The sequence below is a fragment of the Paroedura picta genome, chromosome 2 (genome assembly GCF_049243985.1).
Source record: "Paroedura picta isolate Pp20150507F chromosome 2, Ppicta_v3.0, whole genome shotgun sequence".
Lineage (NCBI taxonomy): Eukaryota > Metazoa > Chordata > Lepidosauria > Squamata > Gekkonidae > Paroedura > Paroedura picta.
The window spans coordinates 4,732,586-4,745,542 of record NC_135370.1 but is presented as its reverse complement, the minus strand read 5'-3'; the positions used below and the strand labels follow the sequence as shown (position 1 = coordinate 4,745,542).

General features: G+C 45.6%; 1 protein-coding gene across 1 annotated transcript in view; it reads right to left on the bottom strand.

The window, feature by feature from the left end:
* Window positions 1-6,074: 6,074 nt before the first annotated feature.
* Window positions 6,075-12,957, bottom strand: part of FASTKD2 (FAST kinase domains 2) — a 27,887-nt gene continuing 21,004 nt past the window's right edge. The window contains exons 9-12 of the mRNA XM_077319254.1: window positions 10,334-10,558; window positions 9,405-9,492; window positions 7,138-7,252; window positions 6,075-6,445 (exon numbers count right to left, since the gene is read on the bottom strand). Of these exons, the coding sequence (XP_077175369.1) occupies window positions 6,365-6,445; window positions 7,138-7,252; window positions 9,405-9,492; window positions 10,334-10,558 (509 nt within the window). The 3' untranslated portion in view covers window positions 6,075-6,364. The remainder of the gene's footprint in view (window positions 6,446-7,137; window positions 7,253-9,404; window positions 9,493-10,333; window positions 10,559-12,957) is intronic.

Sequence of the window (12,957 nt, the reverse complement as noted above, 5' to 3'; positions counted from 1 at the left end):
CCACTCCCCACAAACCAAAAGGTAACATCCAACTGGCAAGAAAAACTCTTTCCCTTTCAAACAAAATTGAGGGGGAAACCCCCAGGGAAGAACCACCACCCTGAGCTAAACCAAGTATCTACACGGTATCTGCCAATGTATCTGCATGCTCTTGCTATGACTATTGTGACTCCATTTTGTATGACTTTGCTTTTTGCTATCTGCCTTGCTCTGTAGTGGCTGGGATGGGTCAACTAGGGTTCAGAGTTTTGGGGAAGCATGAGAAGAAACAAGAAGGGGGTCAACTGGAATTTCTACGCCAGAATTTAGAATCAGGGGGAAGGAGCTGGTTTGGAGATATACGGTGCTTGCTTTATATCTCTCAGCCTCTCCTGACAGCAAGGAGTAAAGTTTCGCAGTACTGGGATTGGTTTGATTTTGGGCTGTCTTTGTGTGTGTGTCTCCCATTCAGCTTGCATTGCTTTATTGAAGACTGCTGAGAACGGGATTCCCCAGAGGGCAAGAACCAGTCTGAGGAAAAGCTCTATCAGACCCTGTTGGTAAGTGAGGATCTGGTGTTTCTGCTTCTTTGCTAGTGATTAGAGATCCAAAATGCCCAGCACATTGGGTAAAATCTCCTGAAAGATTTCTTGGGGGGAAAGCCGGGCCTGCATCATGGTTGTGACTGGTTCTTCTTCCTCAGAAAGCTCCCCTTCCTCCTTGGTGGAACCGAATGCAGAGCATCTTGAATTCTGTTCATCCACCCCTCAAGGGATCTCTGAGGACGTACCCTAGGCTTTCAGCTTCCTCTTTATTGCCCAGAGGGGGGAATGAAAATCCCTATCCAAGCCCCTGCTACCTGGCACAGTACCAGAAGAGCCCCGTCTATCTTTATTGGACTTCAATGATTTCCCTGCCTTTGGGTAGAGCTAAGGAAATGGCCTAATTTCTCCCCTAAACTATGCCAAGAGGTTGGACATCTCCTCACAAAAGGTCTAATGCCCTGGAGCTGGAATCGCCAGTCCCCCGGGGGACTCCGTTTGGGTAGACTGAAATGGGGAGGGAAAACCTTTTTACTCACTCCCCCCTTTTAAAAAACTTCCTGCAGTTAAACAAAAAAAGCCTCAAAACAAATGGAACATCCAAAGGAAGATGGGGCTGAACAAAATTGAGATGGATGACCCAGGGCCTGGGGACCAAGCCCTGGGAGGAAAGGCTGAGAGACTTGGGAATGTTCAGCCTGGAGGAATTTGAGAGAGGACAGGATGGCTCTCTTGAAGTGTTTGAAAGATTGTCACTTAGAGGAGGGCAGGGAGCAGTTCCTGTTAGCAGCAGAGGAGAGGACACGCAGTAATGGATTTAAACTACACTGGCTAAATATCAAGAAAAAGTTTTGCACAATAATAGTAGTTCAGCAGTGGAATTGACTACCCAAGGAGGTGGGTAGCTCTCCACTGGTGGTCCTCAAATAGGGGCTGGACAGATACTTATCCTGGATGCTTTTGGCTGATCCTGCATTGAGCAGGAGGTTGGGCTAGATGTCCTGTGTGGCCCCTTCCAGCTCTAGGATTCTATGAAAGCACTCCTCTCCCCTCAACAAGAGTGTCCACTTCTGTCACCTAGCTAAAGACCCGAAGTGAGAGACCCAGGCTGAATAAATCCCAGAGGGCTAACACAGTTGGTTCATGAACCCTGTACAAGCCAGAGGCATCAAACTCACAGGAGATGTAGAGCATTGGTGAGGAGGTGGGGTCCCCTGTGAGTACAATCTGTTCTGTCCTATACACTCCTGAATCTGCAGTCGTTTTGACAGGCGTAGGTTCAGGAGTGCCTAGACAGATCTTGTGCAAGAAACTAGATCACCCTTTTTCAACCTTTTGGCTGTGGAGGAGCCCCTGAAATAATTTTCCAGGCTTTGAGGAACCCTGGAAGTCATGTCAGCTGGCCACGCCTCACTGCCACGCCCCTTAGAAGTGACATGTCTCCAGAAGTGACATCACCACCCACGTTAACAGAAACCACGAGAGAACTTACACTCAGTGGGGAGGAGCAATGGAAGCTGCTGGCTCCCTAGCTTGTGGCCGAGTTCATTAAGGCAGGAGGGGGAAAGCTGCAGACCCCTCCAGAGCTCCTCCAGACCCTTAAGGGTCCATGGACTGATTGTTAGGAATCCCTGAGCTACAGACATCTAAGCTGCAGTGGACCTCCTCTGGGTGCTCTTCTACATGATCTCCAGGTTTTGTAAACATTTTGAGGGGAGATGGTCTGTCTGAAATACTACTCGCTCCTGAAGCAACACGAACCACCATGAGCTGCTTGAAAATTCGTGGACAATTTGTGCCAGTTGACCTGCCACAAAGTTGACTTTGCAAATCATGAACTGACGAAAATTCGCCATGAACTTAATTTTTGAGCCGGTTTGTGCCCATCCCTAGACAGCAGGATCAGCAAGGAAAAGCCAGACAATACAACCTGGACTTCCTCACCCAGTGATGGAAGAAAGCGACAAAAGCGGGTAGAGCTAATAGCCTTGGGGAGAGACTTCCCATTGGTTTGGTGGCACAACTGAGAAGACCCTTTCTCTAGTTGCCCCCTGCATAACATGAGAAGGCAGGGACACCCAAAGGATGGCCTCACACCCTTAGCAGTAAGATTGATTGGTGAGGCAGTGGCATTTTACTCATTTCAACAACCTTGTTCACAGGACAGGAATTACAACGACCATAACTGGTTTTAAGAACAAGGATAAACCCAGCCCTGTTTAACATTCCATACATTTCCCCCCTGGTGCAAATAGAGAAACAAGATGCTTTTCCTGAACCAAACTGGTAATGGATTAACCCTAACAATGAAATTCTCTTTGTGAAAACATTAAAATTAGAAGATATTTCCTGAAGGTTATGGCAATTAATTAAAAACAATGTGTTATTTTACACTAATCCTTTTATCAGTGGTTGCAAAGCTACAGCTTAACTCAAGAGTTGACTTCAGAAAGAAAAATACACTACACAGATTTACCCACATGGGTTGTGGATCAGCAGCACCATCTCTTGGCCAGAAGAATATCCTGCCCTGCTTTAATTTTCTCAGTCTTACTTGGGGATTTGCTCCAAAAGTCCTTGCAAAGAACCAGATGGGCTGAGGAAACATGGAAGCTCCTGTTTGCAACTGCAAGATTTTCGATATGGCTAGAAGGGAAATTGTTTCTGTAATAAATGGCCAGGAAGATGCCCATGAGGCAAGAGTTGGTGGATGAGGTGAAGGAGGTGGGGGCCCTAGGGGGAAGTGACCATGTCCTCATAGAATTCCTTTTGAGATGGGGAGCCAAGGAAGCTTGTAGCCAGACGCGGATGTTGGATTTTCGTAGGGCAAACTTTAATAAACTCAGAGACATGATGAGTGTCATACCATGGACGAGAATGCTGGAAGGGAAGGGAGCATGTGAAGAGTGGGCGCTATTCAAACAAGAGCTATTGCATGCTCAATCCATGACTATCCCAGAAAGACGAAAACACTGCAGGAGCTCTAAGAAGCCTATTTGCATGAACAGAGAACTTCAAGAGGAACTAAGAAAGAAAAGGGAAATGTTCAGGAAATGGAGGGAAGGATAGAGCTCTAAAGAAGAGTACCTACAGGTTACTAGGCACTGTAGATCAATCATCAGAAAGGCCAAAGCTGAGAGTGAGCTAAGATTGGCCAGGGAAGCCCATTGTAACAAGAAAAGATTTTTCAGTTATGTGAGGAGCAAACGTAAAGGAGGCAATAGGCCCACTATTGGGTGCGGATGGACAAACTCTAACGGAGGATACAGTGAAAGCAGAAAGGCTCAGTGCCTATTTTACATCTGTTTTTTTCCCCACAGGTCAAAGGGTTTAGGCACATCTAGAGATGGCAGTAGCCAAGAGATAGTGTCTGGGTGGCAGGTTGACATAGACAGAGAGGTTGTTGAGAGGCATTTAGCTGCACTGGATGAGTTGAAATCCCCTGGGCTGGATGAAATGCACCCGAGAGTGCTCGAAGAACTTTCCGGAGAACTTGCACAACCCTTGTCCATCATCTTTGGGACCTCTTTAAGGACTGGAGATGTCCCGGAGGACTGGAAGAGAGCAAACTTTATTCCGATCTTCTAAAAAGGGAGGAAGGATGAACCGGGAAACTACAGACCAGTGAGTCTGACCTCTGTTGTGGGTAAAATAACGGAGCAGATATTAAAGGGAGCGATCTGCAAACATCTGGAGGACAATTTGGTGATCCAAGGAAGTCAGCAGGGATTTGTCTCCAACAGGTCCTATCAGACCAACCTGGTTTCTTTTTTTGACCAAGTAACAAGTTTGCTGGATCGTGGAAATTCAGTTGATGTCATTTACTTGGTTTTTAGTAAGGCTTTTGATAAGGTTCCCCATGATGTTCTGATGGATAAATTGAAGGACTGCAATCTGGATTTTCAGATAGGTGGATAAGGAATTGGTTAGAGAACCGCCCTCAAAGAGTTGTTGTCAATGGTGTTTCATCAGACTGGAGGGAGGTGAGTAGCGGGGGACCTCAGGGCTCGGTGCTCGGCCCGGTACTTTTTAACATATTTATTAATGATCTTGATGAGGGGGTGAAGGGACTACTCATCAGGTTTGCAGATGACACCAAATTGGGAGGACTGGCAAATGCTCCGGAAGATAGAGACAGAGTTCAACGAGATCTGAACACAATGGAAAAATGGGCAAATGAGAACAAGATGCAATTTAATAAAGATAAGTGTAAAGTTCTGCATCTGGGTCAGAAAAATGAAAAGCATGCCTACTGGATGGGGGATACGCATCTAGGTAACACTGTGTGTGAACGAGACCTTGGGGTACTTGTGGATTGTAAACTAAACATGAGCAGGCAGTGTGATGCAGCGGTAAATAAGGCGAATGTCATTTTGGGCTGTATCAACAGGGGCATCACAGCAAAATCACAAGATGTCATAGTCCCATTGTATACAGCACTGGTCAGACTACACCTGGAGTACTGTGTGCAGTTCTGGAGGCCTCACTTCAAGAAGGACGTCGATAAAATTGAAAGGGTACAGAGGAGAGCGACGAGGATGATCTGGGGCCAAGGGACCAAGCCCTATGAAGATAGGTTGAGGGACTTGGGAATGTTCAGCCTGGAGAAAAGGAGGTTGAGAGGGGACATGATAGCCCTCTTTAAGTATTTGAAAGGTTGTCATTTGGAGGTGGGCAGGATGCTGTTCCCATTGGCTGCAGAGGAAAGGACACGCAGTAATGGGTTTAAACTACAAGTACAACGATATAGGCTAGATATCAGGAAAAGTTTTTCACAATCAGAGTAGTTCAGCAGTTGAATAGGCTGTCTAAGGAGGTGGTGAGCTCCCCCTCACTGGCAGTCTTCAAGCAAAGGTTGGATTCACACTTTTCTTGGATGCTTTAGGATGCTTTGGGCTGATCCTGCGTAGAGCAGGGGGTTGGACTAGATGGCCTGTATGGCCCCTTCCAACTCTATGATTATATGATCTTTGAAATGCATGAAGGGGCTGAAGAGAGATTTCTCCTGAATCCAACAATGATTCCTGCTTCTACAGGAAGGAGGACAGGAAGAGAAAACAGATAAACAGAGAAGATAGCAGAGGTCATTTTATCATAGATGGTACCAGAGGAAGCCTTTTGCAGGCCTGTGTATAGAAATGGGAAAATTTATACTCCATTTGCCAGCTAAAAGGATCAGATGGAGAATCCCAAGGGTCTGATTTGGTATAAGAGAGCTTCATGTGAATTTTGGGAGACTGCTTCCATGTATTGAGCTGCTCTACAGCTCAATCCCAAATCACGCACAGCGGATCTTAGTTTCACAAGTGGATGGCTTTGAGCATGTTATACCAAACAAAAAGAGCTTCCTCACTCAGGGTAACTTTTTAGGCAGGTCCGAGTCTTGCCCCTCCCTTCTTTCAGCTGAAGGACCTGCTGGGATGACTTTCAAAAGGCACCACTGAAAAACATCAGGATAAACAAACATGTCATTAACATTCTCGTGATAGCTGATAAATAACAAAACAAGCACAGCACTGTTTTGTTTTGTTTTATATAAAGAAGGGAGGCAACTTGTGTGGATCATATTCATTTTGTTTAATTATAATTTACATTTTATGTATTGCATTCTCCTCTGACAGAGTCTACATTCTCTTCCATTTCCACTTTATGTGACATAACAGGACGCAACTTCCTTTTTGAATGAAGTCGAACAGACAGCCAAGATTCTTAAAACCATCCGTTAAAAGAGAGGAGGACAAATAATTAAAGAATCTTATGCACAGTTCTTTTTCAAAGGATACGAAACGTGACAATGTCATATATTCACATATACAGCAGGGCTGGGTATCACAGTCAAGAAGTTATTCTGATGAAAATATTTCTTGCTTCAAGAGCTGAACCGCTTCATCTCTCTTCAGTTTTTTAAATTCTGGGTAATGAACCTGAGGGGGGGGGGAGAAGAAGAAAAGAAAAGCCTCACTTTTTACTACCTGGAAGCGTCTCAAGGTGGCTTACAATTGCTTTCCCTTCCTCTCCCCAAAACAGACAGGGGTAGGTGGGGCTGAGAGCATTTTCAGAAGTGTGACCAGTCCAAGGTCATCCAGCTGGCTGCATGTGGGGTGATGGGGAATCAAACCTGGTTCTCGGGATTAGAAGCCAGCACTCTTAACCACTATACCAAGCAGGATCTTATTTTGATCCTAACTAGGTTTGGTGCTTTAGAAATATATAAACTTAGCATACATTTTAAAAGTATGTTTGCTCCTGTCTCTGAAATTCAGAGATTAGTAAATTCGATCCACCAACGTAAAGCAAACAATATACCATCCTAGGGAATTTATGCTTAGCCTCTGATGTACAGGATCTCAGATAAAATAAGTTATTTCATATACCTAGATAGAGGTTATGCCCCAACCTGGATAGCCCAGGCTAACCCAATCTTGTTAGATCTTGGAAGCTAAACAAGTTCGGCCCTGGCTAATATTTGGATGGGAAACCAAATGATGCAGAGGCAGGCAATGGCCGCTGAACGCCTCTTCCCTTGAAAACTCCACCAGGGGTCACCGTAAGTTGGCTACAACATGACAGACAACGATTACGAGAAGATATAGGCAGCCATTCGGATTCCTCTTACCAGGACCACATGGCAGCCCAGCAGTCTCAGATGCCTTGTCTTCATTGCCAACCTGCCACGGGGATGTCTTGAGCCAATGCAGAAAGCAGACATGGGAGCGCAAAGTACAGCCACCCTAGAACCGACAGCAGAAGTCATGAAACCTGTGACAGGGAGGACCAGGACTGCGGTGGGCTGGGCTGACGAACATTGCCGTTATCCAGTGACTGCAAGTGGCGCCATCCAGACGTTGCCCCTAGACCAATGGTTCTCAGCCTGGGGGTTGGGACCCCTCTGGGGGTTGAACGACCCTTTCACAGGAGTCGCAGCAGGGCAAGCAGCTTGGCCTGGGGAGGGGTGCCACGGTTGCCAGTCGTCCTGTAGGTGCCCGCCAATTTATAACCAATTTATATACAATCCTGAACAACGGATCTTCGCACCATTGGTCAGTTTCAGTTTGATTTCTGTGAAAGGACACTTGCATAATGTTATGGCTGGGAGTCCCCACAACAGGAGGAACTGGATTAAAGGGTCGCAGCATTAGGAAGGTTGAGAACCACTGCCCTAGACAAATGCTGCACATGCACAGGTTTGCTCCTGGAGTCGGAGAAGCCAATGGCAGGCCTGTAGGTCTCCTCCCACCATCTTGTGACTTTTGCAGCAGAACTGCAGAGGTTTGTGCACCAGCAGCACAACCAACAGGCAAACAGACTGCACTTTGCAGATCAGGGAATTCCTTTACAACGTGCCTAAAATATCAGAGTTGTGTTCAGCTGCTGCTTCACCACTGCCTCCCTTTCATGCTCCTTCCCACTGTTACAAACTTGTGTTCACTTGCAAAAGACTGGTGGATGCTGCTCATGAAAAGGAGGGCTTGAAATTACTCTTGAATGTGGCAAGAAAGTTCTGAGTTCTTGTAGTATAACTATTGATGGGGAGGGGAGGGGGGTTTCCCGCTGCCACTGTACCCACCAATGGATGCTTGAGGAGGCGAGATGGGAAGAAGAGCTCTCCCCTGCAATAGCTTGATATTCTTTTCTGCCAGAACAGGGTAAAAATATTTGCTTAAATTTTGGCTATTCAAGTACAAGTCAACTGACTACAACGACTACACAGGACACAAAGGGGCCGTGTGCTCTGTAACAGTGAATGGGCTGCATGAAGCCTGCCGTGTCTCAACCAGGGCTGGGGCCTTTTTGGCCTTGGCCTCAGTCTATTGGAATGAGCTCCCAGAAGAGCCCTTGCAAAGTTCTACAGAGCCTGTAAGATGGAGCTCTTCTGCCAGGCATTTCGTTGAGGCCAGGTGGGACCGGAAGATCTTCCTCTCCTCCAAAGTGCAAATTAGACCATCACCCTGGAGCCAGTGGATGGCGAGGCAGAATGGGGGGGAGGGGGAGTTGTGAGTACTGATAGGGATTGGGACTGGGTTGGAATTTCCAGTTTTATTATCTGAATTTGTATTGTTGTGAGCTGCCATGAGCCAGCTATGCTGGAAGTGGTAGCATACAAATATTATACAGAAGCATGGATGGATGGATGGGTGGATGGGTGGATGGATGGGTGGATGGATGGATGGGAGGGAGGGAGGAATGGTCTTGACACAACTCTTAATATAGAGAGATTTCATCTTTAAAAATAGACGCATCAAAGCTACCCACAGCTCAACAGTATTCTTGTTTCACTGCAGAGCAACAGAATGCATCAGGAACTGTACAGGTTTTCCCTTCTAGTAATTTTATCCAAACCTGTCCAGAAATGTCACCCATTCTCTCCCACACCACCCACTCTATAAAGGCTGTTCAGTCCCCTGTAGCCCTGACGTGATCTAAGAGCTAGCATTTGGATGAAACATCTCCAAGCAATTCCAGCGTTGTGTCATGGAGGCAGGTAATGGCAAAAGACTTCTGAATGTCTCTTCCCTTGAAACCCTGCAGGGTTGCCATAAATCAGCTGTGATTTGTGGGCAATTTATAGGGCAAATATGACTCTACTTAGAAGGAGCAAGAGGTGCCCTCCAGTTGAGAGAAGCCTCCCCCACCTGATAAACTATAGGGAATTCTTCATCGCAACAAGAGACCACATGAGCAAATGACTATTATAAGCCCATCTCCAACACAGCAGAACAAAACAAAGGCCAAAAATTCCTTAAGTTTCTCCGCTTACCTTCTTCAGAAAACATTATTGCAGTAAGTGCCCTCTTCCACTGAAACCTCAAAACACAGACCAACCCACAAATGAATACATTCTTTTAAGTTTATGCAGTTAAGCTTATAATCAAAGAAAGGCACCTTTGAGTTCTGAAATTATCTGCTGGCTGATCGGCTTTACTGCTGGGCACTGCCTTTCTTCTGTTTGCATCCATTAGGATTTCAAAATCTGGGAAAAGAGGAAAGCCATTAATGACCTACAAAGGAAAAAAAGAGAGTTAGGATCTGACCTTTCTTTCAGTCACCCAAGTAGGACTCCTGCTCGCACAAGATTTCCACCGATTCCCCCTCCTGGCTTTGCAGCTCGCACTGGTCCTCAAGGTCCATTGATAGAAGCTGCATTTTGGGGAGCACAGCAGGCTCGAGCGGGAAGGAAGGAATCCAACCCAAATCTTTCTCTATGGAGAGATTTCTCATACGACTGAGGATCGATCGGAAAGAGCAACCCAAAACTGAGCTCCTTCCGGCTTCTCCCAGACCAAATCATAACTACCTGGCTTCAAAGTAAGGAGAAGACAAACAGATTTATGTGTGGAAAGTGCCATCGAGTCACAGGTAACTCAAAGTGACTCCTCATGGAGTTTTCAAGGCAGCAGACAAACAACGATGGTTGCTATTGCCTGCCTCTGCTTAGCAACCCTGGACCCCCATGGTGGGCTCCAGGTCTGGGCATCATTTTCCCAAGAGGCAAACGGCAGTACTGCGGGGTCATCTCCAGTTGAGAAAACCACATGGGGAAGAAAGGTCAGCCCCCTTCTCTCTGAATACTGCCATCGTGATCCAAAGCAGATCCAGACATATCAGGGAGCGACAGAGGACGTTGCAGAGAAGCGAGATTTCTTTATTGTCACAGCACACAACCTGCATGGCGGATGGCCAGCTTCTACTCCTGCCAAGTGGCTCAGGCGCATTCACAATCACCCTTCCCTCTCCACCCACTTCAGCTCTCTGCATTTAACCAAATATCAATGCTTCTTTATGAAGGACAATAATAACGTTTGGTCACGCACCTATGTTGTAGCCATATGCCAACTTTGCATTCAGTCGAAATAAACTTGCATCTCCTAGGAGTGCGTACAGTGCCTCCTGGATCTCAGGAAAATGAGAAGAGGGAGAGGAGGACTGTTTCTCCACTGATAAGGCTATCGCCGGCTTGGAGACAGCATGACCCTCAAGGGCTAGGCAAACATTCACAGCACGCAACATCATTTCGTTTTTCTCAAAGTATTGTCCATCTGAAGAGATACACAGATTATGAGGTTATTATTGAAGAAAAACCTTAAACCTGCAGCCCTTTTAAATCACTTAAATGTTAAGGATAGTCTCGATGACCCAGAGATTAATATCTGTACAGGGCTGCTTTCAAGGACCCCCCCCCCCCAACTCCATCTTGCTAATACCATTTCTCCAACTTTCTGAAAGCCTGAAACGGAAGTCTTTTGGGCCGCTAAGTCCTCGAATGTAAGCACACAAGGATATGTGCCATTCAGTTGTTAGAGATGCTTCGATGGAAAAGCTTCAGCAACTAAATGAGTGTCTATGCAACCGGAAGGAGAATATATTTGGTAGCATTATGTTTCAGCTATCAATCGCTTCATCACAATCCAAGATCAGCATACAAGCACAGCCCAAAAACACAGCTGTCATTCACACAACAAATGTTAAACTATTAATATCCTAAAATCTATACATAAAAACAACAGTAAGTTTACTGGGAGTCAGTCAGTTTCTTCTGCCTTATTGAGCAATCAGCTGTGCAATATTTTGCTACCTTAAAAGTAATTTAGGCAGAATTATCAGTCAGAAGAAGACAAGTCTAAAAGTGGTAAAACTTTTTTTTTAGTTTTAGGGGCACATGGTCAATGGATTCTACATTTCCCAACTGACATGGACATCAACAAAAAGTATTTCAGCTATAAGCCCTGCATTTCAAACATTTCAAACATGAAAGCATTTCTGCTTTCATTTGAGACTGTTGCTTAGATCAGTGGTCCCCAACCTTTTTATCACCTTTTTATCACCAACGCCTTTTACTGAGGGGGGGGTAGTTTACTCCTCTACTCTCAACCACTGCCCTAACGCTCTCTGATCGCTATGGTAATGTTTAAACATCCCTTCAAAATAAGATACAGACACGCCACAACAATGAAATGTGTTGTAAAGGGCTGGGGGGGATGAAGTAAGGGGCCGGGGGCGGGGGGGAAGAAGGCGTCCTTCGGGGCCCACCTCCAATTAGTCGAAGGACCACATGTGGTCCGCAGCCCACAGGTTGGGGATCACTAGTTTAGATGATAAATAGAATGCAAATAAAGTATTTGTCCTTTCTTCTCAAGAGGGATTCAGTGATCACTGTCGGTTGGGAACTTCTGTTACAGCCAGCCACTAGGAACATCATGGCTACAAGTCTGGCCCTGAGTACTTGATATGGACAGTCTTTCACATCTTTTAGGAGTTGCTACTCTGCAATAAAATAATGAAGATAATTACTATGACATGAATATTATCTAGAGGCCTCTTGGCCCTTGTGCAGTAAAATTTTGGGTTGGGGTCCACTGAGGAAGCAGTCACAAGTGAAACGCAGACTTTACCGGTTCCTCCTTTGGATTTGGAATTTCCAGGGGCATTCCTACAGCTATATACTTTTTGAGTATTATGATGTTGTGTTTGTGCTTTTAAAGCACTGGATAAACTTTTTCCATATTGTATAAACTGTTACTTAGTTGTGTTGTTATTACACAGTGGGTTTTCTTTTTTAGTACAACTGCAATACACTGTGTACCCCGTTTTGTATTTTTAGCCTCCAGGATCAGGTGGTAGCTGAAGATCTCCAGGGATTACAACAGATCTCCAGGAAACAGCGATCAGTTATCCTGGAGAAAATGGCCACTTTGGAAGGTGGACTCTATGGCATGGCAGCTCCACTGAAGTCCCTCCCCACCACAAACCCCGCCCTCCTCAGGCTCCACCTCACAAAATCTCCAGGTATTCCCTAACACAGCACTGGCAACCGTATCCATGCGCCTCTAAGCCTAAGGAAAGGTACTTTGCATTCTGAAATACTATAACTAAGGAGAAGAAATATCTGGAATATCTTGCTTTAACTTCTTCCACGGCAGGAGGGAATTGGCACTGCCAAAATCGTCAGGCAGAGAGCAGATGTTTGCCACCTACTCCCCTATGAACCTACTCAGCCATTGTGATCCTCTTCAGAGGGCATCCCGGGAGAGGGCCTTCTCAGTGGTGACACCAAAACTCTGGAACTTTCTTCCAGGGAGCGTTGACTGCCCCTTTCTGTGGCCATCACCTACCACTCAGAGAAGACTTGTTTATTTCACTTGGCATTCCCTCATTGATCCCTTCTTCCTTCCTGCCCTTATTTAAACTCCGATATTAAATTGTTTTAATGATATATTTGTGTTTTGGTTTCTTAGATGAGATTTTAATCTGTACGTTTTATTTGCCACCTAGGTGACCCTATACAGACAGAAAGGCAGAGTAAAAATGCTGTTCATAAAAATATAAATAATAGTAAGCTGAAGATGGACATTTTATTACAGTAGGCCTTCTCAAACAGGCTTTTGTGACGCCCTGGGGTTTCTTGACAGCTCTGGAAAGGTTCCCTGAATGGGTGAGA